Source organism: Pinus tabuliformis, chromosome 6 (genome assembly GCF_031772625.1).
Source record: "Pinus tabuliformis cultivar Carrire ecotype Pingquan chromosome 6, CPIR1, whole genome shotgun sequence".
NCBI lineage: Eukaryota > Viridiplantae > Streptophyta > Pinopsida > Pinales > Pinaceae > Pinus > Pinus tabuliformis.
In genome coordinates, this window is record NC_142292.1 from 1,228,695,595 (window position 1) to 1,228,718,934 (window position 23,340).

Genomic DNA, 23,340 nt, shown 5'->3' on the forward strand with positions numbered 1-23,340 from the left:
TCAAATTTGAAGGGGCAATTCCTTGGTTCCATTCTTAGATCAACTTCCAGCCGAATGGGCTAGTGATTAGATCCAAGATAGGGGAGTATATAGGTTTGGAAATATAAATATTGTTGAAGAATATTATTTGATGCTTAAATCCAATTTTATGCTTACCTCCGTGACAGTTGTTTGAGGTGAGTATACCGTTGTTGAACTCGATATCCATCGTGTCTATATCCTAAATTGTTTCTTGGAAATATCTAGAGATAGGTTCAATTATTTTGACTCCTACTTTCTTTTCACTCAGATCCTTGATCATATTGAAGTTCCTTGTAAGGATCCTATTGTCTATGGACAAAATGCCTTTCAGCTTCAACACACTAGAAAGGAAGTTTTCCTTCTCTCTAGGGGTCATTGGGCCATAGATCCCCATTAGCCAAACTTGATCTTTGGAACTAATGCAGTCAATTTGGCCCGAGAAGCTGTGAGGGAAGGCTTCTAGGACTTGAGAATTATAGATCTATTATCCCATGGAAACCCTATCCCGTTGTTCATTCCCTTAGCATCCAATGCCATGCAATCCATCCCTGGCCAGTAAAAACACCCAATTTCCTCTAGTTTCTCTTGCAACACTTTCGTTTCCTGAAGAACTATGATATCTGACTTCTCTTGATGTATCCTCTCTTTAAGGGGCCTCAATTTACCTTTCGAGTTGAGGCTATGAATGTTCCATGAGATGACTTTTATTGAGGGTGAGGAAGATATCTCTAGCAGTACTTCGCGAGGACATTTGTTTTTCCTGAGTTAGCTATGATAACCCCAACTTCACTGATGACCTCTCTTGTGGGTTGCCTACCTTTTCTCATTTTTTCCAGGCCTGAACTATACTCTGCCCACTGAGTGGAGATGTCTTCCTTGCGAATTACCAGAGCAGAGTGGAGGATGATTATGGGGGAGTCTGACACTGCTCCCATTCTTTGAAGATTTAGTGGAATTGATCAAGTTGATGTTGAGGTATGTTCATGGAGCCATCCTTGGCCTAGTTCCTTAGAAAATCCACCATGATCTACTCATCTGAATTGAGTTGATTCATCTTAATGTCAGTCTCCAAGGCTTGCTAGACTTGAGTGAGAACCCTATGAATCTCCTTGCCATTAGATTGCACCTCTGGGGATTTCAGCTTACTTTCTTGTTTATTCTTAGGGTGTTCTCGGTCGGCTTCGACTTCCATCGACTGTTGTTGTTGAGTGACATTGGTTGTGAGTTTGGATCTTATTTTTCCATAGGCTCTTCGAGGAGAGAAAAGTGGTTTTTAAATTGTCGATGCAAGGCCATCTATGGGGGAGGAAGAGGAGAAGGGTGGGGGGGAAGGGGCTATTGTTAGATGAACATCATCCCGTGACTTCGTGGAAGCCATATGAAGGGGTGAGGGTTGAGGGAGCCAAATTTTCCTTTGGAAGTTGAGGATAGTTCCGGAAGAGATGCCCATACTCATGGAAAATGCGGCATTCAAATCAGACGTCTTCATTGTTCAATGGTTGGGACCAGACATCTTCTTGATATTCGATTTCCCTGATTCTGATAGTGGTTGGGAGATGTTCATATAAACACATATATGGGTGTAGGAAGCGAATCGTCGGTGTCTGGTGATTTATGAGATTTGCATAAAATTGCCAATGAAGTTTCCAATTGATTCCAAAATTTCCTCTTCCCAAAATATTTTGGCAAGGAATAGAGCCTCACTGATATGGGAGCCGCGAGGAACTGTTACTTTTTCGGATTGTTACAAGGATCCCAATGTCTCAAAAAAATTCCAACATTATTAATGAAATAGGGGCCATTTTCCAAATCTCTTCTCCTATCCTTCAGATCTTCAAAGATCACAGTGAAGAAGCCTTTTTATTTTAGTTGAAGCTCAATGTCAGCCTTTGGTTTCCATTTTAGCTAGATCCAATGGAGAATGTTTGTTTCCCTGAGCCAAATGCCCATAAATTTGCAAATTATTGCATGATCCTGCACGAAATGTCTAGATTGTGCTAAGCGATTATAGGGGATGACCACCTGAGGATTTTTTCTACCTTTGGCAGACAACCGCCCCTTAGTTTGGATTGCCATTGTGCACCCAATGCTGGAGAGGTGGCTTGCTTGTTCTTTTGCTACCATGCATAACCAAAAAGGCCAGGAGTAGATCATTGATTGCCAAGAAGCGCAAATTGGAAGGAGGGGGGAGCTCCCCCTCCCCAGGGGGAGTAGACATAGGGCCGATTAGTCAGTCAGGGAAATCGTTGCAGGGTTGAGGAGGAAGACGTATGCATAAGGAACATTAGTTGGCCAGGATTCAGAAGTCAAAAAACCCTAGCACGTCAGAAACCCTAACAGAGCTCATGGATGAATTATTTCCATATGTGTATTAAGTTTTGAATATAATTTTAAAAATAAAATTATTATTATTATTATTATTATTATTATTATTAAGAAGAGTCTTTTCGGTAGAAATCACACAGGAGAAAAATTTTCCTATGCGTTTAAAACCAGTTAGTGTGGTTCAGCATCACGACCAGATGAAGATGCAGATCATGGAATAGGCATAGATAAAGGGCAATTTAGAGACCAAAAGATCATATGATGGCTAGTTTATGAAAAATAATATTTTAATAATGATTATTAAGATCAAATAATATTCGTAAATGGTTAATATAATGGTTAGTTTAAGAATAATAATATTATAATTTATAATAATAATTAAGATTAAAAAATTAGTAGTAATAATAATAATAATTAAGAAATATCGAAAAATGTAAATATTAATAAGAAATAAACAATCCAAGTCAACCAAATACATGGAACAAAGTCAAAAAATTAAAATAAATAAATAAATAAATATGAGACGAGACCTTATTAATGAGTCAAGATCGTATAAACAAAAATAATAATTAAATGATACTAAAAAGAATATTAACATTAAATGCAAATACCTATATAGAGACAAACAATTCATAAATTGAAATGTAAAACCTTAAAAAACAAAATAATCTGCAAACAAAAACAAACTAGGAGGACAAGACAGGGGCCCGACTTCTCCTAATCTTCCAACATCGTCTCTATTTAAATTATTGGGCCATTTTTCGATTTCCAAGGCCTCCCTGAATTTATGATGATGGAAATGACTAACCTTGGCAATGACATGGGCTTCCTTAATGCTATGTGATGCCTAGATTTTTTTTGCATGTTTTGCCAAAGCAGAGGAGTGGGTCCTACCATGCTTGATGTCAACTACATGCTCACGAATCCTTTGATTAATCGAGCAACCAGTCTCACCAATGTAGGAAGTCCCACAAGAGAAAGGGATAACATAAACACATTTAATATTTTTAGGGTCCACAAGGTTTTAAACAGATCTTAGGGAGCTTCAGATGGTATTTAGAGGCCTAAAGGTTGAAGGAACCTTATGCTTATTTAAGATCTTCACAATATTTTCCATAGTTCCTTGGATAAATGGGAGATGAACCCCGAAAAAATGATCATTGGTTTCTTTCTTAGCCTTAGGACCTTTTTCATATTTGAGGAAAGTCTTAGTACATTGGTGTCTATTATAGCCATTATTAAAGAAAACACTCAAGATGTGTGCTTTCTCCTCGTTGAGATGGTTATCATCAAAAACCCTGAAAGCTCTAGTCCGTAAAGTATTGAGAACACCAAGCTTTTGAGACGGGAAATGATGGGAATTAGCAATTATATGAATATTATATGATCTTAATAATCATTATTAAAATATCATTTTTCATAAACTGGCCATATATATATATATATATAAACAAATAAATAAATAATAATAATAATAATAATAATAATAATAATACCCTCTAATAATAATAATATTACCCTCCCTTTTGATTGCTTTGTTTTAATTTTAGTTTTCTTTAATTATTATTTTTGTTATAGGATCTTTTAATGAGGTCTTGTTATTTATTTATTTTTATTCTCTGATTGTGTTCCCTGTATTTGGTTGACTTGGATTGTTTGTTCTAATTAACGTTTACATTTTTCTATCTTTCTTAATTAATATTATTAATATTAATATTATTATTCTTTTATTTATCTTAATTATTATTATAAATTATAATATTATTATTCTTGAACTAGTCATTATATTAGCCATTATAGGAATATTGTTTGATCTTAATAATCATTATTAAAATATTGATTTTCATAAACTAGCCATTATATAAGCTTTTTGTCTCTACATCGCCCTCTATTTAAGCATGCGCCATGATCTGTATCTTCATCTGGTCTTGATGATGAACCACACTAGCTGGGTTTGAAATGCATCGGCAAAATTTTCTCCTATGGGATTTCTACTGAAAAGTCTCTTCTTAATGTAATATGGATCACATAAGCTTGAATTTAGAAATTATTATTATTATTATTGAATAATACTAATAATATTAATATTTTTTCAATGTTTGATGTATCTAAGTTTAAGATAAGTTTACATTAATGGTGTTTATGTTAATAGGTTTCATTAATAATAATAATAAAATATTTCATGCTTCTGAATGGAATGAATGAAACCACATTTATTAAATCTTTAGATTTAATTATTAAATAATAATTAATTATTTAATTAATTAAATGTGGTTGTGCTAGAAATTTAATGATTATTTAATAATTTATATAATTTAATTTTTAATATTTTTATTTATTATTATTTAAATTATTATTATCATTTAATTATCTACTTAAAAATATTAACTAATTATTTTTAATAATTATAATAATTTATTATTATAATTATTAAAAATAATTAATTAATATTTTTAATAAATTAATAAATTAATTTTACTAAAAATTAATTATTTTTATTATTTATAATAATAATAATATTTTTATTGTAATAGTTTTGTTTTGTTTTTTTTTTTTTTTTTTTTAACATTAATTTTATTGCTATATATTTATCAATGGCTTGTGTGGTAGATACAAATGAAGCCTTTGATTTATATCAACCATATTTAATTATTAAATGTGTTTGTGCTAGTATAAATCTAGTGGGGGTATTGGCAAAGGTAGACCACAAGTCAATAAAATTACGAACATTGTTACAAATTCAGGAAAAGTCCATAAGATTATAAAAACTTATACTTGTCAAAACTCTAATATATAATTAAAATACAAAAAAAATCGAATCAATAGCATTACAAAAACATCTAATTCAATCATTTAATTAAGAGTTATAATGAAAAATCTTTAAAAGGTTTAAATTACCTACTAATTTATATTATTTTCATAGCCCTTTATCTAACCTGAAATAATTAAAAGTTACTAGGAAAAAATTAAAAAAATTCTAAATTATCTACTAATTCAAATTGTTTTGATAGTTCTATATCATAAATGAGGCAAGAGAATTATTACTGCGGAGAAAATTGGTTGTGCTAAGTACCTTTAAAGTATGCTAGTCAATTTTTGAAACTTTGTTTAAAAAAAAAATATTATTCCATTTTTTAATCATATCTTATTCAAATTAAAATTTTATTTTAAATGCGATAACTATGATGTAATTATTTCTAATAATAATTTATTATGCCTAATAGAATGTGGTGAAGACACCAAACATAAATTAAAAACTACTTTATTCATGAAAAACACCCACACGACATCTGTAAACCCAAATAATGTTAGACGATCTTATGCAATCTAGTACTGATGCTGCTATGTGTGAGTTAATAAAATCTACATGTTCGCTTAATTTTTTTAAACCAAAGTCCATTTATGCAATCTAGTACTGATGCTGCTATGTGTGAGTTAATAAAATCTACATGTTCGCTTAATTTTTTTAAACCAAAGTCCATTTCACACGCCTCTTACACTTATTTTGCATTTTTCAATGTAAAAGTCAATATTTTAATTGCGTTAGTAGGGAATAAAAAAATACGTGTTTGCTACACATTCCCAAAACAAAAAAAACATAAAAACACTTACAAACCTAAGAACAAAAGGAAAATGGTTTTCTACACATTCCCAAAATCAAAAACGATATTGAAGACCCTATAAACCTATGTTGTGAAGGCAAGAAGGATTATCCTAGAAGGAGTTGGAGATCATATTGTCTCGAACCTCCACGTTAAGGAGGCTCCATATGTGATGTGGAAGGCCTTAAAAGACCTGTTTCAAAACAACAATGACCATAGGAAGCTGGTACTGAAGGAAAAGCTTAGAAAAATCAAGATGGAGAAGGGCGACACAGTACCAAAGTACTTGACCAAGTTCACCCAATGTCGAGATGAGATTGGAAGTGTTGGTTGGATAGTGGCTGAAGATGATCTAGTGAGCCTAACACTTCTAGGGCTTCCCAAGAGCTAGCACAACTACCAGGACTCAATAAATGGGAGGGAGAAGCTACCAGAGTGGGAGTGTTTGTCATCTGATTTGGTGCAAGAAAAGATTCGATGGAACACTAGAGATGGATCCTCTTCTAAGCATGAAGATGAGGAGAACTGTGCCTTAGCTAGAAGGGCAAAGAAAGGGAAAGGGGAGTCATCCCATTCCAAATCATATTCTAGATAGGGCAGCAAGAAGAAGGGCATGTTGAAGATTAAATGTTTTCACTGTCATGAGCTGGGACACTATGCCACAAAGTGTTCGCATAAGAAGGACAACAAGAAGCTCTCAGGAGGAGTGGAAGGTGAAGCTCTTCCTTCACAATTCGAGTTGGATTTCACTGTCATCGCTTGCATGTTGACATTAGTGATGGGTAATGTGTGGTATGTAGATAGTGGAGCCTCATTCCATTTGACTAACAACAAAGAGTTCTTCAGTGACTTGAAGGAGAAGTACCTATAGATTCACATCGAAATGGGAGATGATGGGAGGTATAGCAAGACCAACATCTATTCTATTACCTTTCAAAAGGAGTTTGGTTCTCCTCTCACATTAAAAGATGTCACGTATGTTCTGGGTTTGAAGAAGAATTTGGTTTCAGTTTCCATGTTGGAGGACCATGGATACGATGTGATATTTAGCAAAGGAAAGGTTTTCCTTTGTCACATAGCCTTAGGACAAGTGAAGCGGATTGGGGTTCAGGTGAAGAACCTCTACAAATTGGATATAGAAGACTATGCTTCCTTCATAAAAGCAGAGAAGGCGTATAGTTGAGACATCGGTGAGTTGTGGCATAGAATATTGGGTCACTTGCACCATGGAGCTTTGAAGATCATGCAACAAATTTATTTCCCAAGGGTACACTAGAGGAAAGAGACACGTGCAAAGGGTGTACATTTGGGAAGACACCAAAGCTACCTTTCATGATAAGGACAATTGAGCATAATCGATCCTTGAAGGAGTTCACTCAGATGTGTGTGGAGCATTCTCAACATTCTGCACGACCAAGCACATGTATTATGTAATATTTTTAGATGATTTTTCTCGTAAGTGATGGATTTTCTTCATGTGGAAGAAATATCACACGTTCTCTAAATTTTGTGAATTTAAAGCACTTATGGAGAAAGACACTCATCGGAAAGTTAAAACTCTTAGGAGTGATAACAATGGAGAATATGTGTCAAATGAATTCAATAACTTTTGTGTATCAAAAGGCATTCGATGGGAGTTAATAATAACCCACAACATAATTGGGTGGCTGAAAGGAAGAACAAGAGTATTTTGGGATATGCACGGGAAATGTTACATGATCAGGGCCTACCGTTACACTTGTGGGCTAAAGCATGCAACATATTTATATATTTGCAAAACAGGAGCCCTCATCAGATTCTCGGGATGAGTACACTAGAAGAAGATTTTTCAGGTAAGAAACTAGATGTGGCACACTTCAGGATATTTAGTTCATCAGTCTATTGTCATGTTACCAAGGATGTAAGGAAAAATCTAGAACCAATAGCTAAGTTGGGCATATTTGTGGGTTACACTAATAAACCCCACAACTATCAGGTGTACCTTCCATTTCACAGGATGATAGTGGTTCGTAGAGATGTGAATTTCGATGAAGAGAATGCTATGATATGTTACTTTGAGAGGGAGCTTTAGTTACATGCAGATGAGGAGCTTTTAGATCCAAAGGAATAACCTCAGGATTATGTGCAGTAGCTACATATAGAGGATCAAAGAGTGGAAGCACCCACTCATGTAGAGACTTCTAGAGATGAAATGAAGTGTACCAAAGAGGCTGACATATTGATGCATGATGTTAGAGAGAATGTGGGAGAACCCATATCACAGTGCAGGAATAGGAGGTAACTAAATCGATATAATAGATACATCGCTCTGATTAGCAAGAGTGTAGAGATTGAGCCATCATCATTCGATGAAGTAGTGCATAAATTGGTATGGGTTGATGCCATGGTTGAGGAGTATGACTACATTATCAAAAACCATGTTTCGGAAGTGGTCCCAAGACCAACAGAAAAGTCAGTGGTGAGTTCGAGATGGATTTACAAGGTAAAGCAAGCAGCAATGGGAGAGTGGAGAAACACAAGGCCAGATTTGTGGCCAGAGGGTTCTCTTAGGTGGAGGGAAATTATTACGAGGAGACATTTTCTCCAGTAGAAAGGTACTCTTCAATCAGATCTATTCTAGCACTTTCAACATAGATGGGATGGAAGGTACATCAGATGTATGTGAAGACAACATTCCTCAAAGGTGTGGTTGAGGAAGAGGTATACATTGAGAAACCAAAAGGATTTGAGACCTTCAATGGAGAGTTGCATGTGTCCATACTCAAGCGAGTGTTGTATGGACTGAAACAAGCACACCTTGTTGGGGAAATTATATGTGTTATAATTCCAGAATTAAATTATTAATCAGGGGTCGTAAGACTTAGAGGCATAAGCACAGGTAACGCAGGATCAAAGCATATAATCTAAACTAACATCTAAGAATTCTGGGATAAGGTGCTGAATAGAGTACAAAATTATTCTTCTTAAATTAATTTACAGAATTAGGTACAAAATCAAATTTTTTGTTTCTAAATCAATTTACATAATGAAGTACATAACAAAATTTATGTTTTAAAATCAAAATAATTCTACAACTTATGATTTCCTAGCTTAGAACCAACTTGAATTAAGAGACACAGTTTCATAAATAAATCTAATTAAATCTTACTACGAAATGAGGGAATAACAAATTATCTACTCTAATGATTAACCAAGCAAATAAAATAACACTCCGTAAATGGAATTAAATTTCTAAAGCATGAATACACAACCTATATTATATAATACCAATATGTCTCTAATTGGTTATGAATATTGAAACAAAGCATAAGCTACAGGAGTCTCGTGCCATTGATATATAAATTCATAAGCAATAAACACAAGAAATTCAATTTAAAACATAAACGTTTGTCTCTTAATAAATCCATTTCAAATTTAAACTTCCCTTTTCCAACATTTATGAATTTGAAAGAGTAATCATGGAGTTAATCATGTACGGAGTATGGTCATAATAATGCTCCAAGGCTTGCAAAGACTTAGCAAAAATGCACTTGTTATCTTAATCCAAATCTATGAAAACAGAGAAACAACTTAAGTACGTAATTAAATGCAGAAAATTTTGAAAGTCACTTATGAAAGTAATGAGAATTTAATCAAATATTTTAATTAATTCTAAATTCAAATTCAAATAAACTACTATCCCCGGGGTCACACCATCAATCAAAAAGCAATTACATAATCTAGAATGCAGAAATAAATTAATAAAGCAATTAAATATAATTCAAACCATTTGCAAGAAATTACATATAAAAAGGAAATAAACACTAAAATTCACACTTACATAATCTACGTTAACCCTACAAACACAATGGGTTCAGGCTTCCTCTCCTTTCCATGTGTTTCAGGTCAAATCTCAATTCACAAAATGGACACCAAAGCTATAGCAACTTCATCATCCTTTATTCATCCAAAAACAAAAGTTTAATATACAACATCCTTTTAGTTGTGCTTCCTCTCCTACGTATCTCCTCTATGTGTAACATGCAACTCTTGTGTGTAACTCTCCCTCTGTATACTATGCTTTCACAATTTGAGATCCAAAACTCAAGGATCTGATCTTAGCCAAATGTCAAAAAAATTACAAAAATACATTTCAAATGATGTTTTTGGAATTGGTTATGGCAAATTTGTCTTGGGAAATCTCATGATCCATGCATAACATGATTGAGATATAGAATATATGATTGCAACTCCATATAGCTTGAAAAACAAACAAAATAAATCTTCAACCCAAAATATATGGAACCGTGGCTAACCCGAAACCATGGCGGTCCCAAAACCATCAAATCTAATGATTCTATGCTTAACATCAAAATTTGGCACCGATTATGTACTTAAAAATTGCGCTAACCATAACTTCTTCATGATGATGAATTTTGACAAACAGTTTCTGGGTTACCTGAATGAGGGTACTTTGAACAAGATCCATGTCTTAGAATCACAAGATTCTTCTTCATTTGGTCACAAATTGAGATTTTAATCTACAACCATTCTGTACTTACCCTGTAGCAACTAGTTTAATTGCCTTATGAAGAAATTTGCAAATGAACCCCTGTAGTATATAAAATTGGAAAACCCATCATTAGAAAATCATAGAAAAGTCATCTATATTCATTTAAAAGTTAAGAAAAATAATGATAATCAACCACGAAGTGTAAGATATGAATTAGCGGTAACTTGTGGAATTATGGTATGAAATGAGTCTAAAATATAGGAATTTAGATTATGAATAGTGGTATTTTTTTTCTTTTCAGAATATGTTTAATTCTATTATCGTACAAAGCAAAAATACAAAATAGAGTACAAAGGGCAAGGCTATGAGAATTTGCCTGTCAGCTCTTGCCTTGCCCTGTTAACAGCTCCAAAATTGAAAGGAGTCAAAATTGGAATTGTAGCTGGACATTGCCGACACAGTTACATAACATAAAAGGACTGAAACACCGGGGCCATGGATTGACCCGGACAAAGACAAACAGACATGTGGACACAAACCAAAGACACCTGAACCATTACGGGTTACACCTGAACATTTACATTTGACACATTGACTGATATAATGCCGCCACATAGCCGAGAAACACAACGAGATCCCAACAAAAGAACAGAGAATACCGGGGCGCATTCAATCTTCCTCAGTAGTCTGGGGTGCCTCTGCAATTTGACACCCAAAACGGAGCACGTCCTCTGAATCTGAAAGCTGGATGACCGCATCTGGGCTACCCTCACGGGCTGGCCTGCTCGGACCGACAAAGTCAGCATGCGTAGAAGGGCCAGCATCCCGTTCACGGTTGATGGCAAAGTCAGCATGCGTGGAAGGGCCAGCATCCCGTTCACGGTTGATAGCAGGGCGCTCAAGCTCCAGCACGCGGTCACGCCCAGGCGCCATCCAACTTGGCCCAGGATCACTACCATAATTCGTCCAGCCCTTTCCAGCTCCGACTGGAAGGCACGCAATGGGGGAATTCTCCCTACTGGAGCGCTGCCCTTCCGGCAGAGGCTCGACCTCCACATTCTGCGTGGCTCCAGGCTCAACAGCAATCGAGACAACCAAAGTGGAATTAACTTGCGGGCAGGGGAGCCTATACCTGAGCATGGGGAGCTCCCGCTGCCCCTCTTCAGAATTCGGGCTGCTACCATGCTGCCCCCTCTCTTCTTCAATGCTTCCCTGGAGTCTTTGTGGCCACGAAGTAACCTCGAGGGAGGAAGAGGGTGAGTAGTAATCATCCTGCGGGAGAGCCCTGCCTTGAATTCCCCCTCTTCGGCTGCCCATTCGCGGTCTTGCTCTTGACATGACTGCGCCCTTTCCTACACAGGCACTCTGAATTTCACCAGCGAACAGAACTGTTACCAGCCCCAAGAACCCACAACAGCGCCAAGGTCCGACCCCCACGCCCAGAATCAACACCCGCTGCACGAACCCACACCAGCTCCAAGTATCAACACCAGACTTGCAAACCGGCGGCACTCCTCTCAAATACTCCTTCCCAATGCCTTCTGAGCGGAGCAGGGTCTCATTGCTCGGCTCCCTCATACTCTCCTGCAATACCATCTTGCACAGCTTTAACCACATCGCCACCCCGAAGTCCAACACCTTCCCTCGAGCCGAATGGACAGGCATTAATGCCTTCCTTCCTCTGCCTTCAAGCGTAATAAAGCCCCGCAGCGCGTGGTACCTCCGGCCTCCGTGAGCATGCCACCTGCCCACGTGATGGCTCGTGCCATTCACCGATCCCCTATGCACCCGCATCCGGGATGTTGAAATCCTTCTTCGCCAGAGAGATGCAGTCATTGTTGAGCTTGTCATCTTCTGAGTTGTCCAGAGAGCCTACAAAGTAAGGTATACACTGGGAAGCACCTTGGTTGGCTAATCTATCAGCGACCTTGTTCGCTGTTCTTCGAACATGCTTAAAAGTTATACTTTGGGGAGTATGTAGCATGTCCTCCATTAATTCCATCCTGCTTAATAGTCTCCAGCTTGTGGCGACCTTGATCGCAGATGTTCCTGCCTGGATTCTTTGGGCAGCACTGATAAGGATTAAGGAGTCTCCTTCTACTTCCAAAGGGAAGTAATTATTCTGCTCTGCAAGGCATAAGCCTCTCCATAGGCCTTCTAATTCAGCTACATTATTCGTATCTTTACCCAACGAGCCATAGAAAATCTGAAGTATTTCCCCTGTGTGATTTCGGAAGAGTCCTCCATACCCTGCGAGCCCCGGATTACCTTTGGCTGCCCCATCGAAGTTTAACTTGAATGTAGCAAAAGCTGGAGGTGACCAGCTAGAAGGCGAGGCGCTGCTGTTGGATGATCGGGTGCCTTCTTTCTTTAACACTGAGAGGTTTATGTTCCAATACTTCAGGATCAGGCATTCTAAAGGGGAATCTGGCATGTCCTCATCTGTCCAGGATTTGAGGGCCAGAGTTTCTTGCAGCTGTTTGATGAGGATTAACCATAATGTTTCAGTGGGCCGGGAGGAGTTGTTGAAGATTCTGTGATTTCTTTCTTTCCAGAGAATCCAGTATATGAATCCTGGTAAGAGTCTCCACAGAAAATTGAGAAGCTGACTTTTGAAAGGAGAGGGAGCCCAATTCCTTAGGTTTTCAGCTATGTCTTCTGTTCTGGCCTCTGATCTCATGTTACAGCTCTCAACTTTCCTCCAAATTTGCTCAGCGAGCGGGCAGGTTTCCATGAGATGTCCAATTGTCTCAGAGTTAATGTTGCAGTTCGGGCATCTAGAAGGCCCCACGAATCCACGCTTAATCAAGTTGTCCCAAGTGAGCACTCTTCTCTTGCTGAGCAGCCATAAGAAGGTGGAGATTTTGGGCCAAATTCCTGGTTGCCATATCTTTTCCCAGATCCGGTCCTTGTGGAGCTGGTCTCCAGTGTATCTGAGCTGATGGGCTTCTTTAGTAGTAAATGTGCCTTTATGCTGATGGCCCCATCTTAGGCGATCCTGTAGAGCGGAGTAACGAATTTTCCTAAATGATAATTCTCGCTCTATGTCCTCATATGTCTCTCCTTGCCAATTACTTTGCCAGAGATCGGCTTTCTTCCAGGTTCTGAAGTCGGTGTTTGCCGAAGGTTGCCAAAATTGATTGACTTGCGTGAGGTGTGCATGCTTCATTTGTTCTTGCCAGAGAGGCCTGTGAAAAATTGTGGCGAGCTTGGGGAGCTGCTGCCACGAGTCCTCCCAAAATCTTGCTGTAGTACCTGAGTGAATCTCCCAGAAGCTATGCTCTTGAATGAATTTGCTGTGAGGTTTGGCTGCGTTCCACATGGGTGATCCCTGAGTTGTGGAGTTGATTCTGATTAAGTCATTCCATTGGCTGCCTGGTGCATATTTTGCTTGCCAAAGTTTGGCCCATGGTACGTTGGGCTTAGTGATCCAATTCCACCACATGCGCGCACCCATAGTATTATTGCTCTGCAAAGGGTCTCGCAATCCCAGGCCCCCTTCAGATTTTGGTTTGCAGACATCTTTCCAGTTTATGAGCGCCCATTTTCTGTTCAGGCCTGAAGACCCCCAGAGGAAATTTCGCTGGATATTACGAATATATTTAAGAACCCATTTGGGCGCAGCCAATAAAGAAAAAAGGTACAGAGGCATTGCTTGGAGGACCGATTTGATCAGGACAAGCCGGCTGGCGATGTTGAGAGCTCGGAAGGTCCAAAGGGAGAGTTTGGATTCAAGCTTATCTAGAAGAGACTGCCAGGAGGAATGTTTGATGGCCGCAGCAGCCAGGGGAGCCCCTAAGTAAGTCGACGGAAGCTTGGCAATGGTAAACTGCAAAATTCGAGCTATGTTCCTTTGAGTGGAGAGGGGAGTATTAAAGAAATATAGCTGGGATTTCGACGCATTGATGGAGGTACCTGACACTTTAGAAAATATGGAAAGCAGAGACTTGAAGACGGAGGCTTCTTGCGAGGATGGGTGTCCAAAGAGCATGGTGTCGTCGACAAATTGTTGGTGGGATTGGGGAGGAAGGCCATGAACAGAGATACCTTTGAGCATTTGAGTAGCGACCGCTGCCTTTAACAGTCTGCCTAGCCCTTCTGCCATAAGGACGAAGAGGAAAGGCGACAGGGGGTCCCCTTGTCTTATACCCCTTGAAGGCCTAAAAGGATGAGATGGAGAACCATTTAACAGAACAGAAATGCTGGGAGAGGAGATTAAATTGTAAATCCACCTTGTCCATGTATGACTGAAGCCAAAAGCTATGAGCACTTTTTGAATATAATTCCAACTGAGCTTGTCAAATGCTTTGGAAAGATCTAGTTTTAGAAGCATACCTGGCTTTTTTAGAATCTTTAGAGAGTGAATCACCTCATTTGATAAGACGATGCCATCCATGATCTGCCTCCCTTCAACATAACCTGTTTGTTCTGGTGAAATGAGCAAGGGTAGGAGAGGTTTTAGCCGATTTGCAATAACCTTAGAGATAAGCTTGTATATGACGTTGCATAAAGCAATGGGTCGAAAGCTTTCCGGCTTGCTTGGTTCCGCACATTTGGGAACTAGAGCTATGAAAGTGGTATTGAGGGCTGGCAGAATCCAGTGCATGCTTCTTGATTCTTCCACCAACTCCCATACTTCTTCTTTAATTAACTCCCAGAATTCATGGTAGAAATTGGCAGTAAAGCCATCCGGCCCCGGGGCTTTGCCGTCCTTGAGCTGGTTCATTGCTTCTTCAATTTCTTTCAGGGAGGTGGGCTGAAGTAATTTGTTATTGTGCTCATCTGTTATTATTCTGGGAATATGCTGTGTGATGGCTCTGATTTCGGCGTCCCTGTTTCCTTCCGGCTCTTTGAGGATGTCTTGAAAGTAATGTGTAAATTCCTTTTCCATGTCTTCATGGGCTTCAACTCGCTCTCCTTGTTGGTTGTTGATGAATGTGATGTTGTTATACATGCGCCTTTGTATAGCTGTTCTATGGAAAAATTTTGTATTCTTTTCGCCATCTTTCAGCCAGTTGATTCGAGATTTCTGTCGCCAAAGTATTTCTTCTTGCCTTCTCCGTTCTTCTAATCTATTCCAGAGAATTTGCTCATGTTGGGATTGCTCCTCCGTGCGTCCTTCTTTGATGATGTTTTGCTGTAGAGCTTCCATTTGCTTCTCCAACCTTTGTCGATCCTCCTGAATGTTGCCAAATTGAGTTTTGTTCCAGTTCTTGAGAACTTGCTTTAGATTTTTTAGCTTTAGCTGGAATTGATACATTTTGGCTCCTTCGGATGGCCTGTAAGACTTCCATGCCTCCTCTACAACCTGTCTGAACTTTGCGTTTGTGAACCAAAACGCTTCAAAGCGGAAGGGCCTATTACATCTTGTACCGGGCCGAGACCAATGAAGCTCGATGGGCCAATGGTCCGAACCTCCGTGGGGCAGAATTGAAGCATTGAAGTCTCCTCCTAGATGGATTGCGTTGTCTGAGAGGAGGAACCTGTCAAGCCGAGAGGCAATATGGTTGGCCCCAGTACGCTTATTAGTCCAGGTGAAAATCCCATTGGAGGTCGGAATATCCATTAAGTGGTTGTCCTGTATAAAGTCGTTGAGTCCTTTGCTGTCGTTTTCTAGTCTTGTTCTTCCCCCTGTTTTCTCCTCCAGAGACTGAATGATGTTGAAGTCGCCTCCACTAATCCAGAGCGGGAATTGTCTGTGCTCATTTAAACTAGAAATCGTGTTTAGCAGATCTAATTTTTGCTGAATGCTTTGTGGAAAGTATACATTGGAAAGGTGCCCGTGGATGTTGGTTCCAATGAGATGAAAGGAGGCTTGAATGAGAAAATGGGTGGCATGGAAGTCGTAAAGATTGAGAATCTGTGGATTCCACAGAATAGAAAGACCTCCAGAAGCCCCTGAAGAGTCTACTGACATTGAGCTGCTACCAGCCCATATCTTATTTCTTACTTTGTCCATGGCTATTGTGCTATTTTTTGTTTCTTGAAGAAAAACTATAGAGGGTTTTTCTTGTTGTATCAAGTTCTTGATCATCCTAATTTTTGAGGGGCTGTTGAGCCCTCTCACATTCCAGGAGATGAGCTTCATGGTAAATGGGATGCAGGTTTGTAAAACTTGGTCAGCTTAGGGAATCGTCCTGATTCCATAAGCAATTCCCCTACTGCAATGGTCCTCTGCAAGTCAGTTTTGCGCCCTCTCTTCTTGTTTTCTTTGAGACTCTTTTTGATATCCCATGGACTTCCTCCCTGTATACCTAGATGCTTGTTGTGTTGTACCTTGGCTAGGACTCCTTCCAGCCGCTCTATTTGCCAGGGAGGAATAGTATTGTATTCCTTTTGCTTGCAGGCTGCTTCAAGTTTGAAAATGTCTAATCCCTCGAGGATGATGTTCTCCGGATCCTGTTCCATGCTGCTCGGGGCATTTTGTTCTTCGTCCGCTATGGTGTTTTGTAAGCTGAGTGCTAATGCTGCATCCATATCCATGTCAGATGCCAGTTGTGTGGGATCTAATTTGGATTTCCCTTTGTCAACGAATGTATCATTGGTATCTGAAACTGCCTTTGGAATATCTTCAGAGGGAGAGAGGGGAGGTTGAACAGCGCTGGGTTTAACTGGGGGCTTAGGAGCATGGGGTTTAAGGGATGAAGATGGCTGAGAATCAGAGTCGAAAGGCTCTCCACTGGAAGGATCTTGATTTGCAAGAGGCGAAAACTTGTTCCGAGAGTCTAATCTGGTGGATATATCAGGGGCCGCCTGATTCTTCTTAGAATGCCGGCGGCGGTTAGGGATGAAGGTGAAACCTTCCGAATCAGTCTGAGTTTCTGAAGTGAAGGCTTTGGTTTGTTGATTAAGAGGGCAATCCCTAAACAGGTGTCCATGTGCATGGCACTTACGGCAGCGAAAAGGAATGTGCTCATAATCAAGGGTTTGTTCCCATTCAAAATCTTCATGAAAGAGACTTACCGATTCTGCCAGTGTCTTGGCAAGGTGCATCTTGACACAGATCCGTGCATAGGAAGTATATTTTCGCTTCTTTGTTTCTTCAGCAACTTTAATGAAAGTTCCCAATCGGTTTCCAATGTCTGCAAGCGTTTCTTCCTTCCAATATTCCACAGGGAGCCCGTACATTCTGATCCATACTGGAGCCCAACTGAAATCTTCTTTGTTCGGGTCAAATCGTGGCTTCCATTCTGTGAGGTACAGTCCTGAAGAGTTGAAAAAATATGGGCCTCCCTCAAATACCTTTGTTTTGTCCTCCAGGCAGTTAAATATGGCTGTGAAGAAGCCTTTTGGACCCAGTTGCAGTGTGACTTGGCCCTTTGGTTTCCACTTTGATTCAATCCATCCATTCAGGGCTCTTTCTGTCGGCCAGAAGCCCAAGAATTTGCCTATCAGTGCATGGTCCTGCATGTACTGTATTTCGCCATTGATTCGATGACTAGGCAGTTCTATCCTGATGCGCTCCGTCGACTTGGGAATGCATGTGGCCGAGGACGCCTTTGGCTGTGACGAAGAGGCGTTTTGCCCCTTTTCATTTGCTGGGTCTGTGGCTGCAGTCTGATCTGCAGGAATCTCCTGATCTGAGGTCTTCGGTACTTCGTGCTCATTCTCACTGTTCTTGTCAGGAGGAGTCAGCGGCATGCTGTTCTTTTTTCCACCGGCGGCAGAGTCATTCGAAGGAGGGGGGGCAGAGCCCACCCCTCCTGCGGGCGGCATCATGGAAAGCCTTCAGTAGCAGACTGACGGCTTAACGGTCTCTGTCAAAGGCGAGCAGGTAGTAGGGTTCAGAGATGGCGGCAGGCGCTCAGGCATCCGTGGGGTTGCAGAGCGAAAATTTTTATTCCTAGTCTTAGTCTGAATAGTGGTATTGTATGGTGGAAGAAATGGGCATATTTGAGGCCCAGTACACCTTGTGCTTGGTACACCATGATTGAAAACTATTTCACCAGGTTGGGTTTCACTAAAAGTGAAGTAGATGTGAACCTTTACCATATTGTGGTTGAAGGTAAATTATTGATTATAGTATTATACGTCGATGATTTGATTCTAACATGTGATGAGAAGTTGATAAAATCTTTCCAATAGGATCTTCAAAGATAATTTGTGATGACAGACCTAGGACTCATGTATTATTTCCTTGGTATGGAAGTATCGCAAGGAGATGATGAATTATTTGTCTCTCAGGGAAGAAGGTCCAGATACTAAAGAAGATATACATGGAGAGAAGAAAACCCATGGAGACTCCTCTTGCAGGTAATTGGAGGAAGGAAGATGTGACTTCGGTTGAAGTAGTGGGGGATACTATTTATAGGAAGCTTGCGGGTTCACTTATGTATTTGGTGAACACACGACCAAACATATGTTTTGCAGTTAACCATATTAGTTAAGCAATGGTTAATCCAACCAAAATCTATTGGAAGGCAATAGAACATGTGTTGAGATACGTCAGAGGCACCGTTCAGTTTAGTATTTTGTACAAACAGATAGAGGGAGTGAAGCTTCAAGGTTTCATAGATGTAGATTGGGCAAGGATTTCATCCAACAGAAAGAGAACATCAGGGGGAATCTTCAGTTTTGGGTCAGCAGTAGTTTCTTAGTATAACAGGAATCAAATATCAATTTCACTTAGTTCAACAGAAGCAGAGTACATGGTTGCTAGTCAAGAAGCTTGTGACATTATCTGGATAAGGAAGATCTTTTTTGGTTTATTTGGTCAATAGATGGATCCTACAATGATTTACTGTGACAATCAAAGTTGTATCAAACTCTTTGAGAATCCATTTTTTCATGATCGGTCCAAGCATATCGACATCCGGTATCACCATCTACGAGATTGTGTGCAGAGGAGAATCATGTTGTTGTAGTACATTCCTACAGAGGAACAAGATTTAGATATTTTGACAAAGGAATTGTCAAAATATTTGAGTGGGAGTGTTGAAAATGCAACAAGAAAATCCTAATTTAATGTTGTCCTTGAATTAAATTGGGAATAAAATTGTAATTCCACATCTCATGACAACTTGTATTAGTTAACTAAGTTATTTTGACTTCGTTGGTTGAGTTAATTCGATTTGAGGGTCTAACTAGAGTCATGTAGAGTGTCTCCTACATTATACGAGCCTTCATTGAGTTTATTTTGAGTTGCAATTAATTAATTCAATATAACTGAGTTAAAGTGAGTTAAACTAGTTCTAACTCATGGAGAAAATAATGGGGTATATAGTAGTGTGTTGCTACCTGTAGTGAAGTGTGGTCTTGCCTAAAGTGAAGTGTGGTGTTGCTTGAAGTGCAGTGTGGTGTTGTCTGAAGTGCAATGTGGTGCTGCCTGTAGTGATCAACAAGAAAACTGAATATTCACTCATAAATAACTCATGCATGTCAGATATGAGAAAGACCTAGTTGAGATTGAAGTTTAGGGATAATGTACTATCAGTTGTATGATCATCAGAATTTTACAAGTGGTGTATGCATTCAAAGGAAGTCCTATGAGGATTGCACAATTCCAATTGAGGAATTTACCTAATTAACAGGGGGGAAATTCCTTGAGGAACATTGCAAGTGAATAGGGACTTGCACAAGAAAGAAATTGGTTAAGTATTGGCCTAGGCTTGTCTAAGAAGCTGTGAGACAGATAGAGATAGTGCAGAGGTTTCTCGGGCTTGAGAAAAGCATTGGAAACTTCCCATATTCTTTTACCAATGCAATATATAGATAGTAGGGGTTTTTAGTTGTGGCTTTCCCCAAGAAATCATTTTGTTATGCTTTGATTGAATTCTTTCTCTTATTTGCTTCACGATTTCACTATCATCTAATTGTTTTTGCTGATGAGTGGAGTAGATTCAAGTATATTGTTTTAGCATATTACAATTATCAGTTTGAATCTACAAGGAATTTCTACAAGATGGTGACCATAATAACATGACAAGAATGACACACACACACACACACACACACACACACATATAGTCATACATTATATATACAATTATGATTCAGCTAGTACTTAATATTACATGAATGATGATAAATTGACAAACACAAAAAGTTAACCATGAACTGAGGTTTTCTCATAAAGTCATTTATATCAAAATTTATTACATTGATATTGAGCCTGGATTCACTGAATTAGAAATAGTATATGTGGGAATTCCAATGGAAAATAACATATATAAAATAGGGTAGCTAATAGAATTGTAGCTCCATATGGAAGAATCTCATTGGTTATAGCTCATCAACACCAATACCACCACTGTTCTCTTTTTCATCCTCCTCCTTTGTATCCAATGTAATTTCTACAGTTTTTGGTGTGGAGGATGACCCCTCAAGAGCATGACTATCATGAAAAGGGATAGGCTCTGGCATTGACTCATTAAGATCTAAGTTGGCCAATGCCAACTGAACACTGTTGTCCAAACCCATATCATTAGGAAACAAATTCCACATATTTGTCTTCCTCTTCAAGTACTCCTCCATCTGTTAGTAAGTAAGATCAAGGTTGGTGTGCACATACACCATTTTCTCAACCATGTACTTCTCAAGCCCGCTCTTCTTCAAGCTCTAAAAATTTCCATATGTGCTCCAATTCCTCACACAACAAGATAATGAACTAACCTGAGAGAGGAACGTCATGGATAATTATTGTAGATGAGGACATGTTTCCCCATGAGTTTACCACCAAGCATAGGTCTTCTTAGCCCCTCTATCTCTAATCACATATGTAGGTTAGAAATATCTTGGTGGAAGTGGAAAACTTTGCAAAGGCATCCTCCACCTCATCAAGGGATGCTCTAAACTAAAACATATGTCTCAATGCATCCTTGCTCCCCTATGAAATCTCACCATCCATTTGAGGAGGAAATCTACATGAAGGTTCACCGTTCAGCCACTCATTGTTGTAATATTTTGGATTCAATTGGTGAGCCAAACAATGCAAAGGTGTGAAATTGTTGTCCCACCTGTTAAAACTAATATCTTATATGGTGGTGAAGAAGGTCTATGCTGATGTCTCATACTTAGGGTGATCATTCGAAAAAATAATGTTACTCATGGACATAATCATGGAATCCCACCCATCATAAACCTCTCCTAGGATGGATTGGTCTATGTCTGCAAATTATAGCAAATAAGTCATAGGGTCCATGATTTTAATAATAAGATATACCCTCTCCCACCAAGAATCATCTAACACTATAACATTGATTTTCTTTTAAGGTTGCTTGATCTATCTTTCTCCAAAAATACCAGAAATCTGAAATAATTGTGGCCTTAAGAGCGGTCTTAACATCCCTCAACCTCTTTAGCATGCTGAAAACAAAAACAAACTGTGTATTTTTAATCTTCAACAATGGTAGATGTGTGTACCCTTTGTATATTTTGAGGGCATTTGTATGATTTTGTATAAAGTTGTGGATATGTTATGCATCCTTATAAGATTTCCAATCCATGGTACACCAAAAGAAATAGATTTAAGTGTTGAATTCAAGGAATGGACAATATAAGGTGTGCAAAATATTTGTCGATATTTTATTTCCACAATTATGCTAGAAACCTTGCATACATGTTCATTGTCTATAATGATTTGCACGTAAGAATCAACATCGAAATCTTCAATAACCTTAATGAACAACTCATATACATATTGTGCATCCTTGTTTTTTCGAAGAGCACCCACTACTTTCAAGAAAACTAGTCCATTAAAGGAAGACATCATGAGGTTGATGAGTGGATGGTGTGTTTCATCTATCCATCCTTTGGAAACAATAATAACCCCATATGTTGTCTATGTTGATTTAATAGGCTGAATAATTTTATCCACGAGTACTTCTTTGTCTTATCCAACAATGTGGTTCCAAGCTTCTCTAAACTATCTAACACATACCCAAATGTAGCCCTTGAACTAGAGATCAATACCTATAAATAAATAAAGTTGAGAGTGAAAAATTAAATGATATGAAGTTGAGATAGAAAAATAAATCCAACGGTAAGATCAATCTCAACTCACTTATCTTGTTTAAATATCTTGTCCACTGGACCATGTGCCCTCCTTTTTGTTGCTTGACCTGCACACCACCTAGAACTCCTAAATGGATAATTACTTTTCCTCAAGAACACAAGGGGATCCTCATTCTTATTTTTCTTAGATGCTGCAACCACCATTTCCACAATAACATTGACCTCTCTTTATAGTTTTTTCATCTTAGATGCACTTGCTTCTAAACATGTTATAATTCTAGAATATGCACCCAACAAATTCCCTTGCACACAGAAATAGGTGCTCTTGAATTGATGGTTGCAAGAGCCACATGTCCAAAGAACATTTCCTCCTTATTTTAACTTTCTCCCTGGCCATTGATGTGTTGTAACATGCTTTCACAAGGGATATTTCATCTTTTTAGCCTGATGTCATGCTAAAATGATGTTTTTCTCAAAATTTGAAGTTATTGTTGCAGCTCCACTTCCAACGGATGGAATACTGGCATACCGTAATGAAATTGAAAGAGGTGGGGCATTGAAAATGGGGACATTCATCCCATTATTTTGCCCCTTTCCTTCTTCCCTTGATCGAACCATGGGTTTTGTGAATATAAAGAAAAATAGACTACTACAAAGCTATGCATGTAAACAAAACCAGACTATAAGGTTGTTCACATAGCAAAACTAATTTTTTTAATGGAAATCGACTCCACTTACTTCCACCTTGTATCTCCTATAAAATTCATCTTCCTCGTTTGTTGGTCACCCTCACACTAATATACCTCCAAATCAATAAACAACTGAGGGAAATCAACCAAAAATTGACCTTTAGTAGCGCAAGGATTTATTTTTGATGGGCAAGTGTCATAGAATCATGACACGATTTTGGAACATAACAAACATGAATCAAACTCGTGTTGGGAAAGT

At 38.7% G+C, this 23,340-nt stretch overlaps 1 protein-coding gene across 1 annotated transcript; it reads right to left on the bottom strand.

Moving 5' to 3' along the window:
* Positions 1 to 12,220: 12,220 nt before the first annotated feature.
* Positions 12,221 to 16,399, bottom strand: LOC149263127 (uncharacterized). Its single transcript, XM_089386510.1, has one exon. The coding sequence runs from the start codon at positions 16,397 to 16,399 to the stop codon at positions 12,221 to 12,223; it is 4,179 nt and encodes a 1,392-aa protein (XP_089242636.1).
* Between the last annotated feature and the right edge of the window lie 6,941 nt (positions 16,400 to 23,340).